Source organism: Vitis riparia, chromosome 6, assembly GCF_004353265.1.
Source record: "Vitis riparia cultivar Riparia Gloire de Montpellier isolate 1030 chromosome 6, EGFV_Vit.rip_1.0, whole genome shotgun sequence".
NCBI classification, from domain to species: domain Eukaryota; kingdom Viridiplantae; phylum Streptophyta; class Magnoliopsida; order Vitales; family Vitaceae; genus Vitis; species Vitis riparia.
Window position 1 is genome coordinate 16,806,757 of NC_048436.1, and position 19,197 is coordinate 16,825,953.

The 19,197-nt window shown below is 35.0% G+C and overlaps 3 protein-coding genes across 4 annotated transcripts; 2 read left to right on the forward strand and 1 right to left on the reverse strand.

The window, feature by feature from the left end:
* The first annotated feature begins 3,390 nt into the window (after positions 1 to 3,390).
* LOC117916161 (transcription initiation factor IIA subunit 1-like) lies at positions 3,391 to 12,148 on the forward strand. Its single transcript, XM_034832056.1, has 11 exons — positions 3,391 to 3,740; positions 4,174 to 4,350; positions 4,471 to 4,620; positions 6,069 to 6,126; positions 6,238 to 6,296; positions 6,526 to 6,651; positions 9,739 to 9,891; positions 11,039 to 11,102; positions 11,209 to 11,369; positions 11,566 to 11,649; positions 11,799 to 12,148. Exons 1-11 carry the CDS (start codon positions 3,615 to 3,617, stop codon positions 11,820 to 11,822), a joined length of 1,182 nt encoding a protein of 393 aa, XP_034687947.1. The 5' UTR covers positions 3,391 to 3,614; the 3' UTR covers positions 11,823 to 12,148.
* An 809-nt stretch (positions 12,149 to 12,957) lies between these two features.
* Positions 12,958 to 13,332, reverse strand: LOC117917054. The gene has a single exon (XM_034833280.1). The coding sequence runs from the start codon at positions 13,330 to 13,332 to the stop codon at positions 12,958 to 12,960; it is 375 nt and encodes a 124-aa protein (XP_034689171.1).
* Positions 13,333 to 14,365: 1,033 nt separating this feature from the next.
* Positions 14,366 to 18,938, forward strand: LOC117916105 (D-xylose-proton symporter-like 3, chloroplastic). 2 transcript variants are annotated; one of them, XR_004651508.1, is made up of 14 exons: positions 14,366 to 14,662; positions 14,734 to 14,834; positions 15,494 to 15,572; positions 15,709 to 15,768; positions 15,892 to 15,958; positions 16,045 to 16,169; positions 16,259 to 16,360; positions 16,453 to 16,830; positions 16,989 to 17,036; positions 17,152 to 17,214; positions 17,331 to 17,463; positions 17,545 to 17,643; positions 18,242 to 18,379; positions 18,496 to 18,586. XR_004651508.1 is itself a non-coding variant. In XM_034831955.1 (14 exons), exons 1-14 carry the CDS (start codon positions 14,453 to 14,455, stop codon positions 18,628 to 18,630), a joined length of 1,686 nt encoding a protein of 561 aa, XP_034687846.1. In that variant the 5' UTR covers positions 14,368 to 14,452; the 3' UTR covers positions 18,631 to 18,938. The 2 variants fall into 2 exon arrangements, 1 of the variants encoding a protein (XP_034687846.1); XM_034831955.1 differs by having other exon boundaries at positions 14,368 to 14,662; positions 17,331 to 17,411; positions 18,496 to 18,938.
* Positions 18,939 to 19,197: the final 259 nt, after the last annotated feature.

Here is a 19,197-nt window from a genome sequence, read left to right on the forward strand (position 1 = left end):
CTTCCGTCAATCATTTTAAAAAAATTATCCTAAATAGGCCAATGATTCATCCCATCATTCAACCAATTTAGTCGACCATTGATCAATTATATAAAAAGCATGAGAAGTTTTTTTCATAAATGACTTTTAATGGCCTAAATTGGTTCAATATAAAAACTTACAATTGAGAAAGTCATCATAACGATGAAAAATGCGTTAAATATGAGTCTTTTATCTTTGAAAGAATTAATCTTATTTTTTTATATTATAATCACGATAAGCAAAAATCTCGTCTATCCATTTCTCTATGGGGTGAATCAACCTCTGCACGAATAAGTTGATTAAGAATCAAAGGTGATTTTCATTTTAAATTATCTAATTTTAAAAATCTAAAACCAATTTGAATTCAAGTAGATGAATTTTAGAGTGCTATGTACTTTAACAAAAATTGTATGCATTCTTAATTTAGTGTACCCACATTCTTATTTGAAAATAATCTTGGTAAAAAAAAATTATTCTTCTTGATTTTTTTATTTTTATTTTTTATGTATCTTCTTCTTTATGACTACAGTGAAATCTTCTTGCCCATCATACTTAATTATAAAATATTAAATTCAATTATTATTTTATTATCATGAAAATATGAGATTAACCAAACCTTGGTCTAATACATCTATCATTTATATGTTAAATAAAGTATCTATGTCCCAAAGTTGTCTTAAGAAACACAGATGTTGAGGCACAAAAACTGTGCAAAAGCTCTGAAAGAGTTTATGCATTTGTTAAGAAGGTTATGCATTCGTTCAATCGGGGTATATTTGAGAGTCATCTATTAGATCATGTTATCTAAACTTTTAAAAGAAATAAAATTTTAAATTTAGAAATGGTAAAAAAAAAAAACATTATTATCATATAAAAAATTAACATACTATATAACAAATATTATATTTTTATCCTTTAATTCATATTTCAAATTCTATAATTATGAATTAACCTAGTTGTATTACAATTAAACCATAATTTTATAATTTGGGGTATGACATTTAAGGCTTAAAAAGACATTTCACCTTTGATCTAAATGTTCTCAAATCAAATCTAATTAGTGAAGCGAATCTCGAAATCCATTGATATTTCTTGACATATGTATAGAGTGGCTACACATTTGAAGGAAGAGAGAAGGAGGTTAAGGTTCTCCCTCTAGAAGATTGAAGTGAATGGGTTGGTTAATCCTAAACCCTAGAGAGGTTAATATAGTCACTCTTATGGGCTTAAGTGAAATTGACCCACCTTGACTTAAGTTAGCCCATTGGGTCGTAATTAGTTAATTAGTTTTATTAGACTTCAATTGAGTAATTAGTTAAATATAAAAACCTAAAATAATTAATTATTAATTCACATGCAACTTATCTTGTGTTTTTACTAAAACACTCTTATGCACATAAATGATTATTTCTATATAAAACCTCAAAATAAAAAATTATGAGTTTTTATATAACCTTATGCTTATATCAAAACTCTCTTATACGCATATATGATTAAATCTTTAATTTCCCCCAAACCTTTGTGCTAACAAACATTATGAGTTTAAATGAAGACTATTGGAATCCATAGGAAAAATATTGGTCATAACTTAATTTTGAAGTTAACTCAACTAAGGAGAGTCAATTGTATTCAAATATCTTATGAAATTACATCAAGATGAAAATTTATTAAACCAATTTAATTAATTTATCAGATCTGTGATAGATTATTCACTGCATGCAACTCGTCGTGAACTAGTATTCACAACCTAACGAGATATAAATTATTGATCTCTTAAAATTATCTTTACTATTTTTGAGTCTCAAATTCTTGTATTTTGTGGTCAACTAATATACTTAGTTCACAGAGGATATACATCAAATCTCACTTAAATAATTACTATAACACCACAAATTTCATAACCACAAGTCTTTATAATTATCTTCTCAGACACACTGTCTCAATTATAAGAGATATTATTGTATATTTTTTTAAGAATACCTATTGTCATCTATCTTAATCAATAGTGACTCAAATCATAAGGAATATATGACCACCTTATGATTTCACGTGTTGGTCAAAGTTCTTGAAAATCTCAACATTAGCTCAATATTTTCTCAGTACTAAGAGTTCATGCAATATAATAGATTAGTGAATTCATGACTACTTGATAGTCAATATCACAATTCAAGCTAAATCATGCTCAATGTGTAGTCATACCCATTAGTACATTTACTATGGGAAACTCATTCTAATAACTAAGACAAATCATTTCTCAAATTATGAGGTAGTATATTACAAACTCAAATAAATTGCTTAAGTCCATAAATTGATTATGAACAATGTATCAATTTCCAAAGAACTCGTGACTTAGATATCATGTGCAACCTCTAATGCACCTAATTTATATACAAAGCAAGTGATGCGAGGCTGGATGATGTAGGTTTAAATCCTCGTATAAATATAAACATTAATAGAATAATAGAAACTAAAATCTCTTTTGTTATATCATGTCACACTTCTAATGGTATTATCCTTACACATTCAAATTTCATAATCCTCTTACTAAATTCTATAAAAATCTCATAATATCCATCAAACGATTGAAAACATATAGCTTTTTCATTTTCATTCATCTATGCTAAGGGACTGCGAAGTTTAACACAACTCGAACTTTAACACATTTTTTTAATAGGTACAAATTGAGTATAATCCTATTTGGATTAAATTTGTATTAACTCACATAAATGAATATAATTTGACTTATTTAGTAATCCTTGATCACCATGATTATAACTTGGAACTTATTTAACCCATAGTTGACTTATTTAAAATTTAACATGTCAAGTTAGAAGGTTAATTATATTGACTCAAAGAAGATCCAACTTAACCTAATTATTAAAGGGAATATATATCATATTCTATTACCTATTTGATAATTAGATTGTCTAAGGGTTTATTCATTTAACCCAATTACTATTTATGAGCATTTTTTGAATAGAATATTTGAATTTTGTCATAACATAAATGCAATATATTGACATGAAACATATTCTCAAATACCTTTTACCTCACTATTTTATTTATTTATTTTAAATGTGTTTTCAATTATTTAATTTATTATATTTCAAATTACTTTATGTAATTCCAAAAATTGCATCAAATATAAACTCAATAAATATAAAAACACACTTTTTTTTTTTGCTAAATTACTTTCACAAAACTATTTTATTTATTTTGAATTTAAAGTGGAAAAGCAAATATTTGTAGTTTGTGGAATCAGTGGGGGGGTTTAGACCGGACCGGAGGAGCGTGGAGATCTGGACACGTGGACCCACCCATATAAACGGATGCAAACCTATTTATATTCCACTCTTTATTCCTCCTTTCTGGTCCGCCTCTTCTCTCCTCTCTATCCTCCTCCGCCGTTGTCCTCTCCTTCCTTTCTCTCTCTGCTTCCTCCACTCCCCCAAACCCCCATCCTCTCGTTTCCGTGCTCCGTCTCTCAATTTTCCCTCTAATATTTTCCTTCCCTAACTTTCCCGAGAAAATCTCTTTCTTCTCTCTTAATTCTTCGAATCGGAGTTTGGGGAGGGAGATTTCAAGAATCGGGAATGGCTGTTTCATCAATGACAAGCACGGTATACGTCAGCGTTATCGAAGATGTCATCAATAAGGTCCGCGATGAGTTCGTTAACAACGGCGGTCCTGGAGAGAGTGTTCTCAGCGAGCTTCAAGGAGTAAAATCTTCGTTCTGATCACTGATTTTCTTTTTCCCTTTTTTTGTGGTTTTTTTTTTTTTTTTTACTATAGGAGAGATTTTGTCTGGCGTTTGATTGGATTGTTTGGGAGATTGGGTCGATTGTTTTTGATCTGATTTGTTTTAGGGTTTTGAGATTTCCCGATCTTTGGGTTTAGATTCAAGGGTTCGAGGCTTAGGTTGTCGAATTGTGGGACAAAAAGTTTTTAATGAAAAGTCCTATATTGGTTGTGCATAAGATAATTATTTGGTTTAGTTGGGCGAGGGTTTTATTACTATTATTATTATTAGAGAAAATTGAAGTGAAATAGATAGAAATATCAAAACTTTATTTATCGTTTTTCTTGAGTTTTCTCAGAAATCAAACACAACTATTAGTGTAAACGGGTTTGTTAATTTCATTGAAACTCCAGATTTGGGAAATGAAAATGGTGCAAGCTGGTGTTGTAACTGGTCCGATAGAGAGATCCACTGCACCGAAGCAGACAAGTGGTGCCCCAGCCCCTACCCCTCCGGTCCATGATCTTAATGTACCATACGAAGGAACTGAGGAGTATGAAACTCCTACAGCCGAGATACTATTTCCTCCGGTGAGTTTATTCTTTTGCTTGATCATACCTATTCACTTAATTAAATGAAAAAAAACTGAAGTATTTTTTTTGGTCTCACTGTTCTTGCTGTTGAATTCTTGATGTGGATTTTATATGCAGACACCATTGCAGACTCCAATTCAAACACCTTTACCAGGAATGGGGGACAACTCGATGTATAACATTCCTACTGGACCTACAGAGTATCCTGCTGCACAGGATGGTGGTGGAGCTACTGACATGAAATCTGGAAGACCACCTTCATACATGGTGAATTTCACTGATATTGTGATCTTTCTGTTTACCTATTCTTCTACAAGCTTGTAATTGATTATCTTTTCAAGGTGTGTGCATGATTACATTTTCAGTGTCCGAATATCCAATTAGTGGTTAAGTTTGCAGTACTGAGTCAATAGTTTTTTCAGACTGGTTGACATAGTTGTCAGACTTAATGATGCATCTTACAATATATAAGATACAGTAAATTCTATTTGTGGGTGTGCTCATATCTAACATTATTATCTCAGCTAGACTGTATTTTATGCTGTGAAATATTATGATACAAAGACCTTTGGCTACTCTTTTAATGCTTTTTAAGAAACATTAAATTTGAGAGTTTTTTCCTTGAAAAAATTGTCATATTAATGCTTAAAATGTACTCAAATTTTAGAAGAGGGTGAAAAGGGAAGGATACAGAATCAGATTGAATCTGCTTATTCCTTAGGAGTTGGGGGATTCCTTTTTTTTCAGCACCAATGGAGATTCAGAATCAGTAGACTCTGATTCTTCATTAACAGGGCCTTTATCTTTGGCTTTCTTCATTCCTGAAAGTCAAAGAACCAATTTACAGCTCAGCATTCGTCAAGAAGTTATCAAGAACAGAACTGAATTTTATCCTGTTCCAACAAGGGGAGATAAGAGAAGATTTAATTGAAAACAACAATCAAATTTCCCAAGCTTTGGACAAAATGAATGTTTTGATTATCTTACATAAAGACATTATATGCCTGTTGTTGAATGCATGTGTGGAAGTTTGAGGCTCAAGTGTAATTATTGTTACAATAAATGTTGGGGAGATTTTGCTTGAGTTATTTGAATGTTGAGAATGATGATGAATGGAAAATTTTCCTTGATAGTTTATTCTTATTTTTTGAGTTTTTTCCCCTCTAGAGGGTGGGAATATTAACTTAAAAAGTTAGAAAATTGAAAATGACATGTAAAGATGGCAACAGTCTATACAAATATATTTCTTTATCTTTATTTACATATGATTGTAGTTCCTTTTTTTGGGTTATATTTATTCTTTTATGCATATCATGTTTTTTTCCCATAAATATAATATTGATGAATATTTATATTTACCTTTGCTATGCCATCTTTCTATGTCTATATTTACTTCTTATAAGCTGGCTACCTTACATGATTAAATCATTTTCCTTTTGGCCTTCATTCTTGCGGTATATAAGTCGCATACATGCACATTTTTCGTTTTTTCCTTTTTTTAAAATTTATGTCTCATTATGTAAAAGAACTTATGCTACACAGTAAAATATGATACATAATATTAATGAAAAAAGAACTTTTTCTATGTTGTAAAACATGATACAGATGTGGAAAAATAATAAAAGATACATGATATGGTTTGTGAGTTGACGATGATTGTTAATTTGTTGCTGATGTAAATGGCGACCCTTGCTTTTGTTGTTGACTTGTTGCAGCCACCACCTTCCCCTTGGATGCAACAAAGGCCTCCTCTCAGTGTCGATGTTAACGTTGGTTAGTATAATGGGGAAGGGGCACATTTTGTTTAGTTTAGTGATGAATATTAAAATGAATTTTTTTTCCATTGAATGATTGTATTAATGATTATTTTTTCTCCTGTTGTAGCTTATGTGGAAGGTCGGGATGAAGGGGACAGAGGAAACTCTCAGCAGCCCTTGACACAGGTAATTCTTAGCCTTAGTTAATATTGAAATTGCATAGACTTGCTCAAATTAATGTGTCTTTCTGGATTTTGAGCTCTCTTGATTCAAGAGGTGTGGGTGCCTAAATGTTATATGCCTTCATTTGGAATTATTCCTTGAATATTCCTTGTCTGGAATGTGCGATGCCATTTTAAAACTCTATGTAGTGTTACTACTGATGCATTGGTGTTGATATTGGAGAAAAATCCAGGATTTTTTCATGATGTCTTCTGGCAAGCGAAAACGTGAGGATTTTCCATCACAGTATCACACAAGTGGATACATACCACAGCAGGATGGAGCTGGAGATCCTGCCCCGGAGGTTTTTGAAGTGGAGGTCCTTCTTTCATTCCCTACATTAAATCTTGTTTCCTCATTAGCTGTTAGATTGTTGTCATTTTTGCTCTCAATTTTTATGAAATTATAGTGTGGTGCATCAAATGCAGCATGATCTTTTACTCATTTTTCCTTCAAACTAAATATTGAGTTCTTGTTGGCATACATTCTGTACACAGGGATACTACTATTGGCATGCTACATGTCCAGTTAAGCTGCTAAATGACCAATGTAGTCAAAACTGCACAATTGGGTGTTTACTATTCTGCCTAGGGTGTAATAAATGTAAATATGGTCTGGCTTTGTGGCATACTATTGATTTCTTTGCATAGGTTTAAGACTTCGGATGACAGATTGGGTGGTTCATGGACAGGTAAATGTCAACCATTTCTCCACCTGACCTTCTCCAGTAACCTACCCTTAACTTCAGCTCAATTTTTAGGGGCTTAGTTTATGCTCAGGTTGGGCAAAGATTAAAGTTAATAATAGGATGGTCCTATAATTATTTTGATTCAAATTAAGAGCAAAGTTTTAAAAGCAAACATGTCAGAGCATAGTGAGATAATCCTAATTAAAGGACAATTTTATAGCAAACAAAAACACCCAACCATTAGTTTCCCTTAAGATACAGTTAATCAAGGTCATTAATGAGTTTTATAATAACTACGATCTCTCCAATTCTTATTTACTTATCAAAAAAAAAAAAAAAAACGATCTCTCCAATTCATGAAAAAAAAAATGAAAATGTAGGCTTTGGTAAAAAATAACATTTCTGAAATAAGCCAGCCAGTGATATAGCAAATCTGTGCCATAGAGTTTCACAATAATGGTAACAACAACAACCAACAAGAATGATAATAAAAAGGGCTCAAGTCAGGTTGAGTGCTTGATACATGTGCATAGATTCATCCTGTATTGAGGTTGTCTTGACGGTTGTTTGCCCATGCCCAACCCCTAGCTGTGACATGATTGCACTCATGTTAAGTAAATAAAATCATTATTGTTAGATTTAATTAAAATGATAGGCTGTGTAGTAATTGTCAGGTAATCAAGATAGAACATTTGTGACAGTGGGTTCATCAAAATATATGCATGTTTCAAGCCATCTGTTTGTATGTTTAGCAAATGAACATCACTGGAATGAATTTTCCAGTGGTTGAATCAACTTACTTCTTTCAGAACAATCATTTTAGAAAGTTTTGCAAAATGGATTTATGGCAGTCTTAAGTCACATGCCACCAAAAATGGTGTTATTATTGATTCTTTAGGATTGGAGCTATGCCTGTTTTAAAGAAAAAAAGGTTTTGGAGCTATGTTGTTATGTAGTTTCTTAATTACTTATTTTGCATTGGGAACTGGGTTTTTTTATTTGAATACACAAACTAGAAAATTATGATGACCTTGGGACTGTATGGGTTTCAGAATGTTTTTGGGTGAACCTGGTATTGGTATTCGTTTAAGAAGCTTTTTGTGTGTCTATTTTATTGTATTTTTGTGGTTTTTTTTTCCTTTCATACTTGGGCATCAGGTTAAGAGTTCATTAGTATGTTTTGGATTATTGATAAAGAACTCTATGGAAGGGTACAAGTATTGGAAGAATGAGGATAATGTGTGTGATGAAATATACATTTCTTTCTGGAATGGTTCCATGTCATCGCTTGTTGTGCCAATTCAGCTTGGTTGTGTATAGTGCCAGTTCTATCTAACAACTGTTTATTTAAACCATTAAGTATTTTTCCCATATCATTTTCCATTAATTACTTCTTTGTTTTCCCGTAGTTTCCCTGTGATCAGTTCATGTTTGTGGTTATCTAATGGTATTCTGTTCATATTGAAGAACTTGATTCACTTCCTGATTACATGTAGGAGACTTTGGTTTAGATATGTTGGCTATTCCCAAATGAACTAAACATGTTGTGCATGTTGCAACTGCTGGAGTCGAGCTAAGATAAATGGAATGATCATTTATTGTGGAATCAAAACATGTTAGTTGCAAGGATGATTATTGAAACTTTCCGGCCTTCAAGTCAAATCATGGCAGATATTATTTTTTAAAAGTGAAATTCAATCAATTAGGTGAAAAAGTTTACTGCAGAAGGAAAAATGGTAAATAGAGGATGGACTGCATCTTTTACATTTTGATTAAAAATTTTGTAGAGTTGGAACTGGAAGTTGCCAATTTGGAATTTCTTCACCCTATTGAATAAATGTCCAAGGATGGATGCTGGTCCAAAGTTTGTTTTCTGACAATACAGTTCCCTTTCTCCTGCAATCCGTATTTACAAGATATAAGGAGTTATAGGGAAGTGAGTTTGGACATGAAACTCAGCCATTGAATGCTGGCTCTTGAGCATGTCATTAGAAAGCCCCTGGTAGAATGAATAAAATATGGCCAATGTTAATGTAATGAAAACTTGACACTTGGGTTCGGCCTTCTGAGCATGTAATCTGACAACTTGCACTTGTAGAATGCATAATATTTGCCCAAAGTATTATGGTTATCTTTTGGTAAAGTTGCTGTGGAATGAACAGAAACAGGCAAACATAAGTTATGGAATGGTCAGGTGAAATTTTGACTGAATGACTGCTGTTGTTGGGCATTTGGAGAAGAGGCCTGATGCTAATTGCTCCTAATAATTAAATTCCCTCTTCCTCCTTGTTTTGGGAAGTTCATGTTCCGATGCAGTTTTGAGCATGCAAGAAAAATTATGGAAGTTTCTTGTCACGTTGTTGTTCTCTTTATCTCTCTTCTAATACAAGCTCTAAGCATTCATAACATCTGATCTTAAGCTTGGTCATTTATGTATGAAATGATGTGTCAGCAATTGCAAGGAAAGTGCAGTTTTTTGTGCATTTACCAAGACTATGATTTTGGCATGTAAATATGCGGAGATAGTGAGGAAAGTTTGAATAAAATAAATTGCATTTAGTTGTCCTATCTTGATCTGCTATGTCATAATTTTAATTTATTGAAGGGTCCTTTACACTAGCGGTGCCTTCAGGGTCTCTGAGCTCATTTTGACTGCAAATTTGTACGTCTTGTTGTTGATTCCACAACGTTGTTTGAATTTAATGGCCAATGTCTCAGGTAAGTCAAGGGAGCAATTCTATCAAGGGGCATGACATACTCACCAAAGCGAATAGAGAGATATTTCCGCAGGTGGCTGGATCCTATGTGAGGATTCCTCAACTGGATGGGCCAATTCCTGATCCTTATGAAGATGTGCTTTCTACACCCAATGTAAAAAGCCTCTCTTTTTTCCCAGAACCATAATCAGACTTAATGTGCTATGCTCTTCTTTCTTTTCCTTTCTTTTATTTTTTTCCCCTTTTCTTATTTTATTTATTTATTTATTTTTGTGTCTTCCAAGTATACACGGGCACACATAAATGTTATTGCTGGAATGTACTATATCTGGCACCTATTGAATTTATCATGCAAATACTTCAATGCCGATGTGCATTGTTATATCTGTGTTCTAATGTAGAACCTAATGGTGGAAAGTTCTCTGTTTGAGTGGCAATAAGATTAATTCTCTGTTCTGTTGATGGCTCATCTATGTATGTCAGTAACCGTTGATAGTTCTTTGCCTATAAGCAGTTTGATTAGTGGTTCTGATAACAGGGTTGTACCATTCATAAAAGGACGTGGAGCTGGTGTACTTTCACCAGGATTAGTTAGTCTGAGATTGATGGTTAGGTTGTGAAGGGCGGACATCATCATGGGAAATATGCTGGGTGGGAAGTGTGATCACTGATCCAGACCTCTGAGTTGTGAAATAGGGGTCTAAATTTTATTTTTCTATTCACACGTCTTCATGGTGAAGGCGTTATATTTGCAACAATTTATATATTTCTATGCAGGGCTTAATGGTGGGTAGAGTAGAAATTGTGGATCCAGGCTGGATTTTAATTTTTTACATTCTAATATTTGGAAACTTGGATTGATTGCAGATCCAAATTCATATTTTCGGAGAGATTCTATTTTTTGAAAACTCTGAAGATTGCTTTGCTGGACTATTTTTGTTGAAAGTTGGTACTGATTAGAATGTCTGACTTTGGGTACTGCTGGTTGAAATGACAGCATATCAGTTGTCAGCTTTGATTGGATTGTTAACATCTTTCCTAGTTTTGATCTGGGGCATTGCTGATCCCATTCTGAGACAATGCATGCACAATTTAATCTGTGCATATGTTTAAGAACATGAATATGAACTATATATGCTTGCTACTAGGCTTTTTTTTGGCGTCAAATTTTTGTTGAGAATTTTTATCTTTAATAATGAGTTACAAGTTATTCTTGGGAGGATACTCTGATGCAAAACCCAGTGAACTTTTCAGCTGTTGGTTTCTAAGCTAATCCTGTTGCTTTGTCTTTTACCTTGAAGATCTATAATTATCAGGGAGTCGTCAATGAAGACTATAACATTGTGAATACACCGGCTCCCAATGGTAAGTCTTGAGTTTTGTGAATTGATGTGTTAAAGCATGTTATATGTTTTGAGATGATAAATTTGTCATTGCAATGTCTGAGCCTCATGTCTATGCATCTCTTTAGACATACAAGCTGGTACCCCTGCAGTTGGGATACAAAATGATGTTGGAGATGATGATGACGATGAGCCACCCTTGAATGAAAATGATGATGATGATTTGGATGATGTGGACCAGGGAGAGGAGCTAAACACACAGCATTTAGTTTTGGCTCAGTTTGATAAGGTAATTCTCTTTTATTTAAACTGTTTATTTGATTTTGAATTTATGTCTGTAATTGGACATTGATTTTATAAATAAAAAAGAATCTTGGAGTCTTCCCCAAAAAGAGTTGGGACAAAGGCTTTGCTGACTTGAGTCTTGTTGAGATGTCTGTATCCTTGATAGCAACTTCATTAACATAATGCATTTGGATGGGTAGGTGACAAGGACTAAGAGCAAGTGGAAATGCACACTGAAGGATGGCATCATGCACATAAACAATAAGGATATTCTCTTCAACAAGGTCTCTTATGGAACCAATCTTCTGGACTTGTCATATCTGCTTGTTTTTTTCCTTTTCTTTGCCCTTTTTTTTCAATAGTCCATATTCTTTCATGCCTTGTCTTGTCTAAATTTCAAAGTTATTCATTGGACTGTTCCTTTTGTTTGCAGGCAAATGGAGAGTTTGATTTCTGATTTGCTTCAGAAAACTTCCTTGCCATCAAGTGCCAGTTGCTTTTTGGAGAGTAAATATGGAAGTGTCACTGGGTGTTCCGTAATTTTTCTTGAATTATTATTAGTTAAGTGTAAGCTTGAGGGGAGAGGACGAGATATTTGATGCTTCTGATGTGGGTTGGATGATTGGCCAGTTGTACATAAGGGAAGAGCTTTTTTTGGCCTCCAAATGGATGGATGCTTGTGTTTCCCCAAGTTCACATTTTCTCTGATGGAACGTGTAATTCCATCGACTCTGTATACTGACATTTTGGTTAATTTACTAAACATTGCATTGTTTGTTTACATATGTTTTTGTTGGTTGGGTTGTTGGGACCAACAAATCTGCTAGTTCTTTCTATGCTATATTGCCAGTAGCCGTGATCAATACTACAGGTTTGCTTGATATCCAAATTTCCAAAATTTTGGCCCCTGAAAATCTGGGGAGGATCTTATTGAGTTTTATTACTACTTCGAACTGTTGGGTCCTGTTATGACCAGTTTACCGTCTTGACTTTTTTTGTGTGAAACTGGAAGTATTCTAGGGGAGCCCTGGTCTCCTGAGCCATTATGTTACTCCCTAGCATTAGATTACCTGGGAGAATCTTTTCCCCCAATCCACTCCCATTGTGATGTTCATTTTCGTCAAGACCATTCATGTCTAGTTTATTGATCTGATAACTGCAGTTAGGATTGTTCACTTGACTGCTGGTTTTCTGTCCATCTTCATAGAGCCACTGCATCTAGAACTGCCATTCCTCACCCTGTGCCCTTAGCTTTATTTTTTTATCTTATAAGCACTTCTTTGTGATTGTTTTCAGTGAATTTTTCCTAGGTCCAGGACACTCCTGATTTCAGATATAGATCATTCCCCTTGCTGATTTCAGATATAGATCATTCCCCTTGCTTTTACTTTGTTAGATTGATTTATGGGAAGAAAATAGAGCTTACACAAAACCACAGAAATGGAATGGGATAAGCAGAGATCAACCATGATAAACCTGCAGGTTTTTGAGGGAGGTGAGGAGAAGGACTCCCAAAGATTCAGAAAGCTTCAAACAAAACCGGTAAACCTACTATGTCATACAGCCATATATGAAACAAAGATCTTCACCCGTCATAAGTTGTTCAACAGCATACACTGTGATTGAAAGACATTATACAGGGAAGATGGTTCCGGCAATGCAACCACCGCCGGATGTTGCCACCCGCCTGAGGGAGGTGGTACAGCTTTCTTCTCATTGCTCTGCCGTTGAATTGCTTCATCCGTGCCCGTGGTGGGTTGTGGGGGTGGTGTCAGAATCAGCGGCGATAGGAATGGAATCACGGTGTGGGAAGAAGCAGCAGATGGCTGGAAGGGGTTGGCGGAGACGACGATATCAAGCTGAAGCGACTTGGGAGCGCGCTTCTGTAGCCTGGTGGGGGATTTGTCTCTCTTGGACTTGTTGTGTGATCTTGACTTCTTGTGAGGTTTGTCGATATGATACTCCATTGTTGAAGAAATCCACAAGGCCACCGGAGATATTGTCTCCTCTCTCTCCCAATATTGGAATGGGGGTTTGCATAGAGATATAAATGAGACTTTGCCTGGAGGATGGAGGATGCGGAAACTGAGGGGATCAGTTATGAAGGTGAAAGGGGGATGAAATGTCCCTTTTTTTGAAAGGCGGTTATAGGTAACGGCAGTTTGCCGAATGTTTCATATGAATGGCTGGCGTTTTGGTTTGAATTCCTGCTTTCATGGAGAGGAACAGGGGAGTCTGTCATGCCTACTCTCTCCCGTCCTCACATTTCAGTGACCCTGTCTCAAATGTTAGGGTTTTGAGTAACAACTCCCTACCATCTTCAACAACATAATCAAACCCCAATCCATTTTCATTGATGAAACCTAAATTGGGTTTTTCTTGCTTTTACAATGAAATTTTGACATGGGTGTCAACCCTTCTTATAGACTTCACACCAATACCAATTATGCCAACTGCTAGACCAAATTGGAGGACAATGTGCCCACTGCCCAACGCTCCTGTACACAAATTTGGAGAGGGTGGCCACTTTCTGTTAGTTATTTTTATAGCATTTTAACTGGGTCAAAAATTTATTTACGACTCTACTCAGAAAAATATTGATGTTGTAACAATCATTCTAAAATTATTTACTACTCTACTAAGAAAAATATGGAAATATGGAAATATGTTATACCAATGATTCCAATTTTCTTTCTCGTTATCTACTGATTAAGAGTAGTATTTTTCAAACAATAAAAGACACTAATAATTACCAATTTTATTCAATTGGAAATTAAACTTTATGTGTAGAACAATTCCCATAGTTTTACCCAATGATAAACAATAATTTTTTTTCTTTTTAATTTAAAAAAAAATATTTTTTTTTCAATAAAAAAAAAAAATCATAAATGCATTTAATTCTTGCCAAAGATAATCTTGGGGGAACTGTGTTAAAAATGAGCAGACTGGCTAAGATAAAGTCAGAACTCAGAAGTCTTAAGAAAGTATAAAAGAGGATTCACAAAAACCGTCCATATCCCCTTCATACAGAAGATAAATTAAGCGGGAGCTGTTAACCGTCTGATCATTCTTTCTCGTCATTACCAGATGGCTTCCAGTTCATGGTCTCAGTCTCTCTTCAACCTCAAGCTCTCACATTCACACCCAGCACTTCACCATCCCAAGCACTCCCAGTCTCTCTTCTTCAAATTTAACTCTCACCCATCTTCACCCTTCTTCTATGGTTCTCAATTCAAGTCCCAAACTTACATGCCTCCGAAGCCACCGTTGCTCCAGAGTAGCAGGCTCGTGTTCAAGGTGACATTCAGAAACTGTTGACCCATTGAATAATTGTAGTAATTTTGATGGGTCTCGTTTTTGTTGTATAGTTGGGGGCTCAGAGTGAGGGTTCTTCTGGGGAAGAAACTAGGTCGCTTGATTCTGACGCGATATACCAGGAGGTTTTTTCTTGGTCTTCGGTTGTTTTGCCGTAAGTTTGTGTTCGACTCTCATGCTTTTTTTTTTTTTTTCCTCTCTCTTTCTATCTTTGCTTCCCATGTTTGTATTTTGTGTTGTGTGTTGATGGTATTTTGCATTTCGTTGAATTCGTATGGGAATTCAAGTCTGTCTACTGGTAAATTAATTGATAGTATGTGATTAATTGGTTGTAGTTTTATTGGTTATTCTAGTGCGCATTATGGTATTTGAGGAGAAGAATGTACCTTCACGTTGGTCCTTGATCAGACTGGGTACTATTGTGTTAAAATTTTGGAAGTACTTTTTTTTATATTTTTCCTTCAAAAGAGGAAAAAATACTTTAAAAGAGGGAATGATGGTGGAACTGAAGAGAGACAAGGAGGTTGATCATCAACAAGTTTGTAATATTGCTGATTTTTATTTTTATTTTTATTTTTTATTTTTTTTCTTTTTTGTTAAACTTCATTTCAATTATTGATCAATTCTCAAGTTGTTTAATTTTTTGATAATGGGTAGTTTTACATCATACTAGAGTGCATTTCATAACACATGATGCTTTCATGGTAAGTGGTAACCAGTAGTTTAATATTTATTTGCTTACTTTGTAACTAGTTGTGCTGCAGATGATTAACATGCTATCATCTCTAATTAAATTACTTCCCAAAATTTCAGCTTTTTGTTCCCTGCTTTGGGAGGTCTGTTATTTGGGTATGACATTGGTGCAACCTCTGGTGCTACTATTTCTTTGCAGGTACATTGTAGTTTATACAATTCTTTCTAATAGTTCTAGTGATTGTATCTTCATTTAAATGTTTCTCCTTTCACTGTATTCATTTTAGAGACTTGTGTTGTTAAAGCTGTTTTTTATTATTTTAACGATTTTGAAGTCTCCTGAGCTTAGTGGCATTACTTGGTTTGAACTTTCAGCTGTTCAGCTTGGTCTTGTGGTATGTTTCATACTTGATGCTTTTGTTACTTTTAGATTAGTAATGGAATACTCATATTCTATTTCTGCCAATGATCTTAAATTTATCTGAATCCATTCTTTTATCACATTGCCTTGAATATAGGTTAGTGGTTCCTTATATGGAGCTCTTCTTGGTTCCATCCTTGTCTACCCAATTGCAGATTTCCTAGGTATATCTTGCTTATATTTTTTTTACTGAGTACAATTTGGGATTCATGAATGTTTCTAATACAACTTCCTGAATTGACTCATATAGGGAGGAGGGGGGAACTCATTACAGCAGCCATTCTATATGCTCTTGGTGGTTTGATCACCGCATCTGCTCCAGAACTTGATGTTCTCTTGGTAGGGCGGCTTCTATATGGCCTTGGCATCGGTTTGGTGAGTTTCTTCAGAAATGTCTCATGTTAGTGGCTGATATTATGATTTATTCACTCATAATTAAAGTATTAAATAAACTCATTTTATAGGCCATGCATGGGGCTCCTCTTTATATTGCAGAGACTTGCCCATCTCAGATTCGTGGGACTCTAATATCTTTGAAGGAACTCCTCATAGTTTTGGGGATTTTGGTATTCTATATTTCTCAAAGATTTAATTCTTTTCTCTGTGAATTAATTCATTTTGTTAAATGGGCTGAGTTAGACTATTGACTTTTCTGTAGTTGGGTTATTTTGTTGGAAGTTTCGAGATTAATGAAGTGGGAGGGTGGCGTTACATGTATGGGCTTAGTGCTCCGATTGCTTCATTAATGGGATTAGGCATGTGGACTCTCCCACCATCCCCTCGCTGGTTACTCCTCAGGGCAGTTCAAGGTAAAGGGTCTTTGCAAGAGTACAAGGAGAAGGCCATCCATGCTCTTAGTAAATTGAGAGGACGACCTGCTGGTGACAAAGTGTCTGATATGCAAATAGAACACACTCTGGCCTCATTGAAATCGGCCTATACAGATCAGGAATCTGAAGGAAGTTTCTTGGAGGTGTTTCAAGGGTCAAGTTTGAAAGCTTTCATAATTGGTGGAGGTTTGGTCCTTTCTCAGCAGGTACTTCTTCATCTATGTGCTTGTCACTCCAAAGGCCTCATGGTTCCTTAATTCATTAAAATTCTTATGCTCTTCTTCATTAAATAAACCAAAAAATATTTCATGGGTTATGGATGAACCTTATATTGATGGCCTGACTGCTTTCCTGATTGTAACAGATAACTGGGCAACCAAGTGTCCTGTACTTTGCGGGTTCAATTCTCCAGGTATGGGATAAAGTCAAACCTCTTGTATGCGTGGATATATATAGAATATTCTTTCATTTCATTTACCTAACAATATGCTATATACCTGTTTTTTTGTGTCTTATCTATGTCAAAGACTGCCGGGTTCTCTGCTGCTTCTGATGCTGCCCGTGTTTCGGTTTTGATTGGTTTTTTCAAGGTATGTGCAACAATCTTCTCAGAAGGAATTTAGCCTTAAATGTCTGATGCCTCTGAAATACAATGCCCTATTGTGTTTAAAGAGAGTGACACATTTTTCAATTTATCTTCCTGCAGTTATTGATGACAGGGATTGCTGTTCTAAAAGTTGATGATATTGGAAGACGACCCTTGCTGATCGGAGGAGTTGGTGGACTTGTATGCATCCTATCACTTTTGGAAGTGGTTTATTTCCTGAAAAATACAATTTGTATGCAGTGCTCCTTAAGCTTCTTTGTTAATGAAGAAGATTGTGGAAGGTCTCATTTTGTTTTCTATTTGTGTGATACAGGCTCTTTCCTTACTTCTCCTTTCAGCATATTACAAATTTCTTGGGGGCTTCCCTGTTGTTGCTGTAGCTGCTCTACTTCTCTATGTTGGCTGCTACCAGGTACCCTTTTGTTTGTTCTCTTGGTTATTGGCCTTACAGTGATGGATTTCTTATCATCCCTGAAATTGGGTGGAACTATTTGTAGCCTTTTGTCAGACAAAATGCCATTATCCTGAATTATTCATTAATATTATTATAAATTCCAAATTATAAGGAAATTATTTGGAGTACTTTTACATTGAAAAAATTGCCCTTCTTTTCTTTTGCCATGTGCATTGCTTTCTCATCCTCCGTATCACTCCAGGAGCTTCTCCAATTTATTTCCAACACTTCCTAGACTGCTGCTTGTGTAATCCCAAAGCTTGATTCGTTCCCTTTTTATCTTGAATTTTTAACTCTGACTAGGACTTGTCACCCTGCTTTATCCAACTTGGAGAAAGTCTTATCATGTCATTGTTTTGGCTCATCTTTCTATTTGATACCCCATCAAAGATCCATATCAGAGAAGGCCTTAATTTTTTTTTCATGGAATGAAAAAAATAATAATGAAAAAACAAAGAAAAGGAAAACCAAACAAGATTAATCCTATATGCAACATTTTTCTTAATCTATGGAGTCAAGATTGGTTAGTTGACAGAAATATGTTATGGAATTTCAGATATCTTTTGGACCAATCAGTTGGCTTATGGTGTCAGAGATATTCCCTCTTCGCACAAGAGGGCGAGGAATTAGTCTTGCTGTTCTTACTAACTTCGGCTCAAATGCAATTGTGACTTTTGCTTTTTCACCATTGGAGGTATTAATTTTAGTTTAGTAGTTCTCTGAAAGCCAGTTTCATCTTGGTTAATGATGTACATGATGCCTGCCACCTTGTTATGAGGCAATCTGCACTAACATGTGCTAATTTTTCAGGAGCTGCTGGGGGCAGAGAACCTTTTCCTCCTCTTCGGTATTATTGCATTGCTATCACTCCTTTTTGTAATTGTCTATGTTCCAGAGACCAAAGGTTTGAGCTTGGAAGAAATTGAATCCAAAATCTTGAAGTGAAATCTTGAAGGCAACAGACCTATCATCCAGAGCTTCCAGACACCAAACATTTGGTTGTCTGTGGACTTGTTTCGGTGTTGATATAGCATGGTACCTGCTGTATATCCACTCAACCATTATTTCTCGTCACATGATGAGAGTTGCAGCTGGAAGTGATGACCATTGGCTTTTCGTTAGTTAGAGAAATGATTAAGTAATAGTCCTATCGGGCTAGTGTTCACAATACTCTTACAAGATGTTATGTAACCAAAGAAAACAGAGACGTATTGTTAATAAAAAGAGTGGTTTCTGAACTTTGTGGCATCACACAATTGAGTTTTCTGGAATTATTGCAGACTTGGATTAAACTGAAAAGTTCCCTTTTATTCGTTGTGTTTTACTGGATTTCTCCAAGTAAAAACTAGGCTTGGTTGCCTTGAGAAGCCGTACAAGTTTGTAAATGTGGGCATCCAAAATTTTTGTTCTTTAAGTTGAATGTCTCAGGCTGGAAGAAACAAACAAACCCTTTGTTTAAGTCATGCAAGTTTCTTCTTTAAGTTAAAATTATTGGTGATTCAACTAGTCTTG

What these genes read in the sequence shown, in the direction of transcription:
- LOC117916161 (XM_034832056.1), top strand. Translation starts at nt 3,615, where the DNA reads ATGGCTGTTTCATCAATGACAAGCACGGTATACGTCAGCGTTATCGAA. An exon ending in CAGTGTCGATGTTAACGTTG is followed by an intron (nt 6,127 to 6,237) that starts GTTAGTATAATG and finishes CTCCTGTTGTAG; the next exon opens with CTTATGTGGAAGGTCGGGAT. An exon ending in TTTTGGCTCAGTTTGATAAG is followed by an intron (nt 11,370 to 11,565) that starts GTAATTCTCTTT and finishes TTGGATGGGTAG; the next exon opens with GTGACAAGGACTAAGAGCAA.
- LOC117917054 (XM_034833280.1), bottom strand. Translation starts at nt 13,332, where the DNA reads ATGGAGTATCATATCGACAAACCTCACAAGAAGTCAAGATCACACAAC.
- LOC117916105 (XM_034831955.1), top strand. Translation starts at nt 14,453, where the DNA reads ATGGCTTCCAGTTCATGGTCTCAGTCTCTCTTCAACCTCAAGCTCTCA. An exon ending in TGGTCTTCGGTTGTTTTGCC is followed by an intron (nt 14,835 to 15,493) that starts GTAAGTTTGTGT and finishes CCAAAATTTCAG; the next exon opens with CTTTTTGTTCCCTGCTTTGG. An exon ending in CTGTTCAGCTTGGTCTTGTG is followed by an intron (nt 15,769 to 15,891) that starts GTATGTTTCATA and finishes CCTTGAATATAG; the next exon opens with GTTAGTGGTTCCTTATATGG.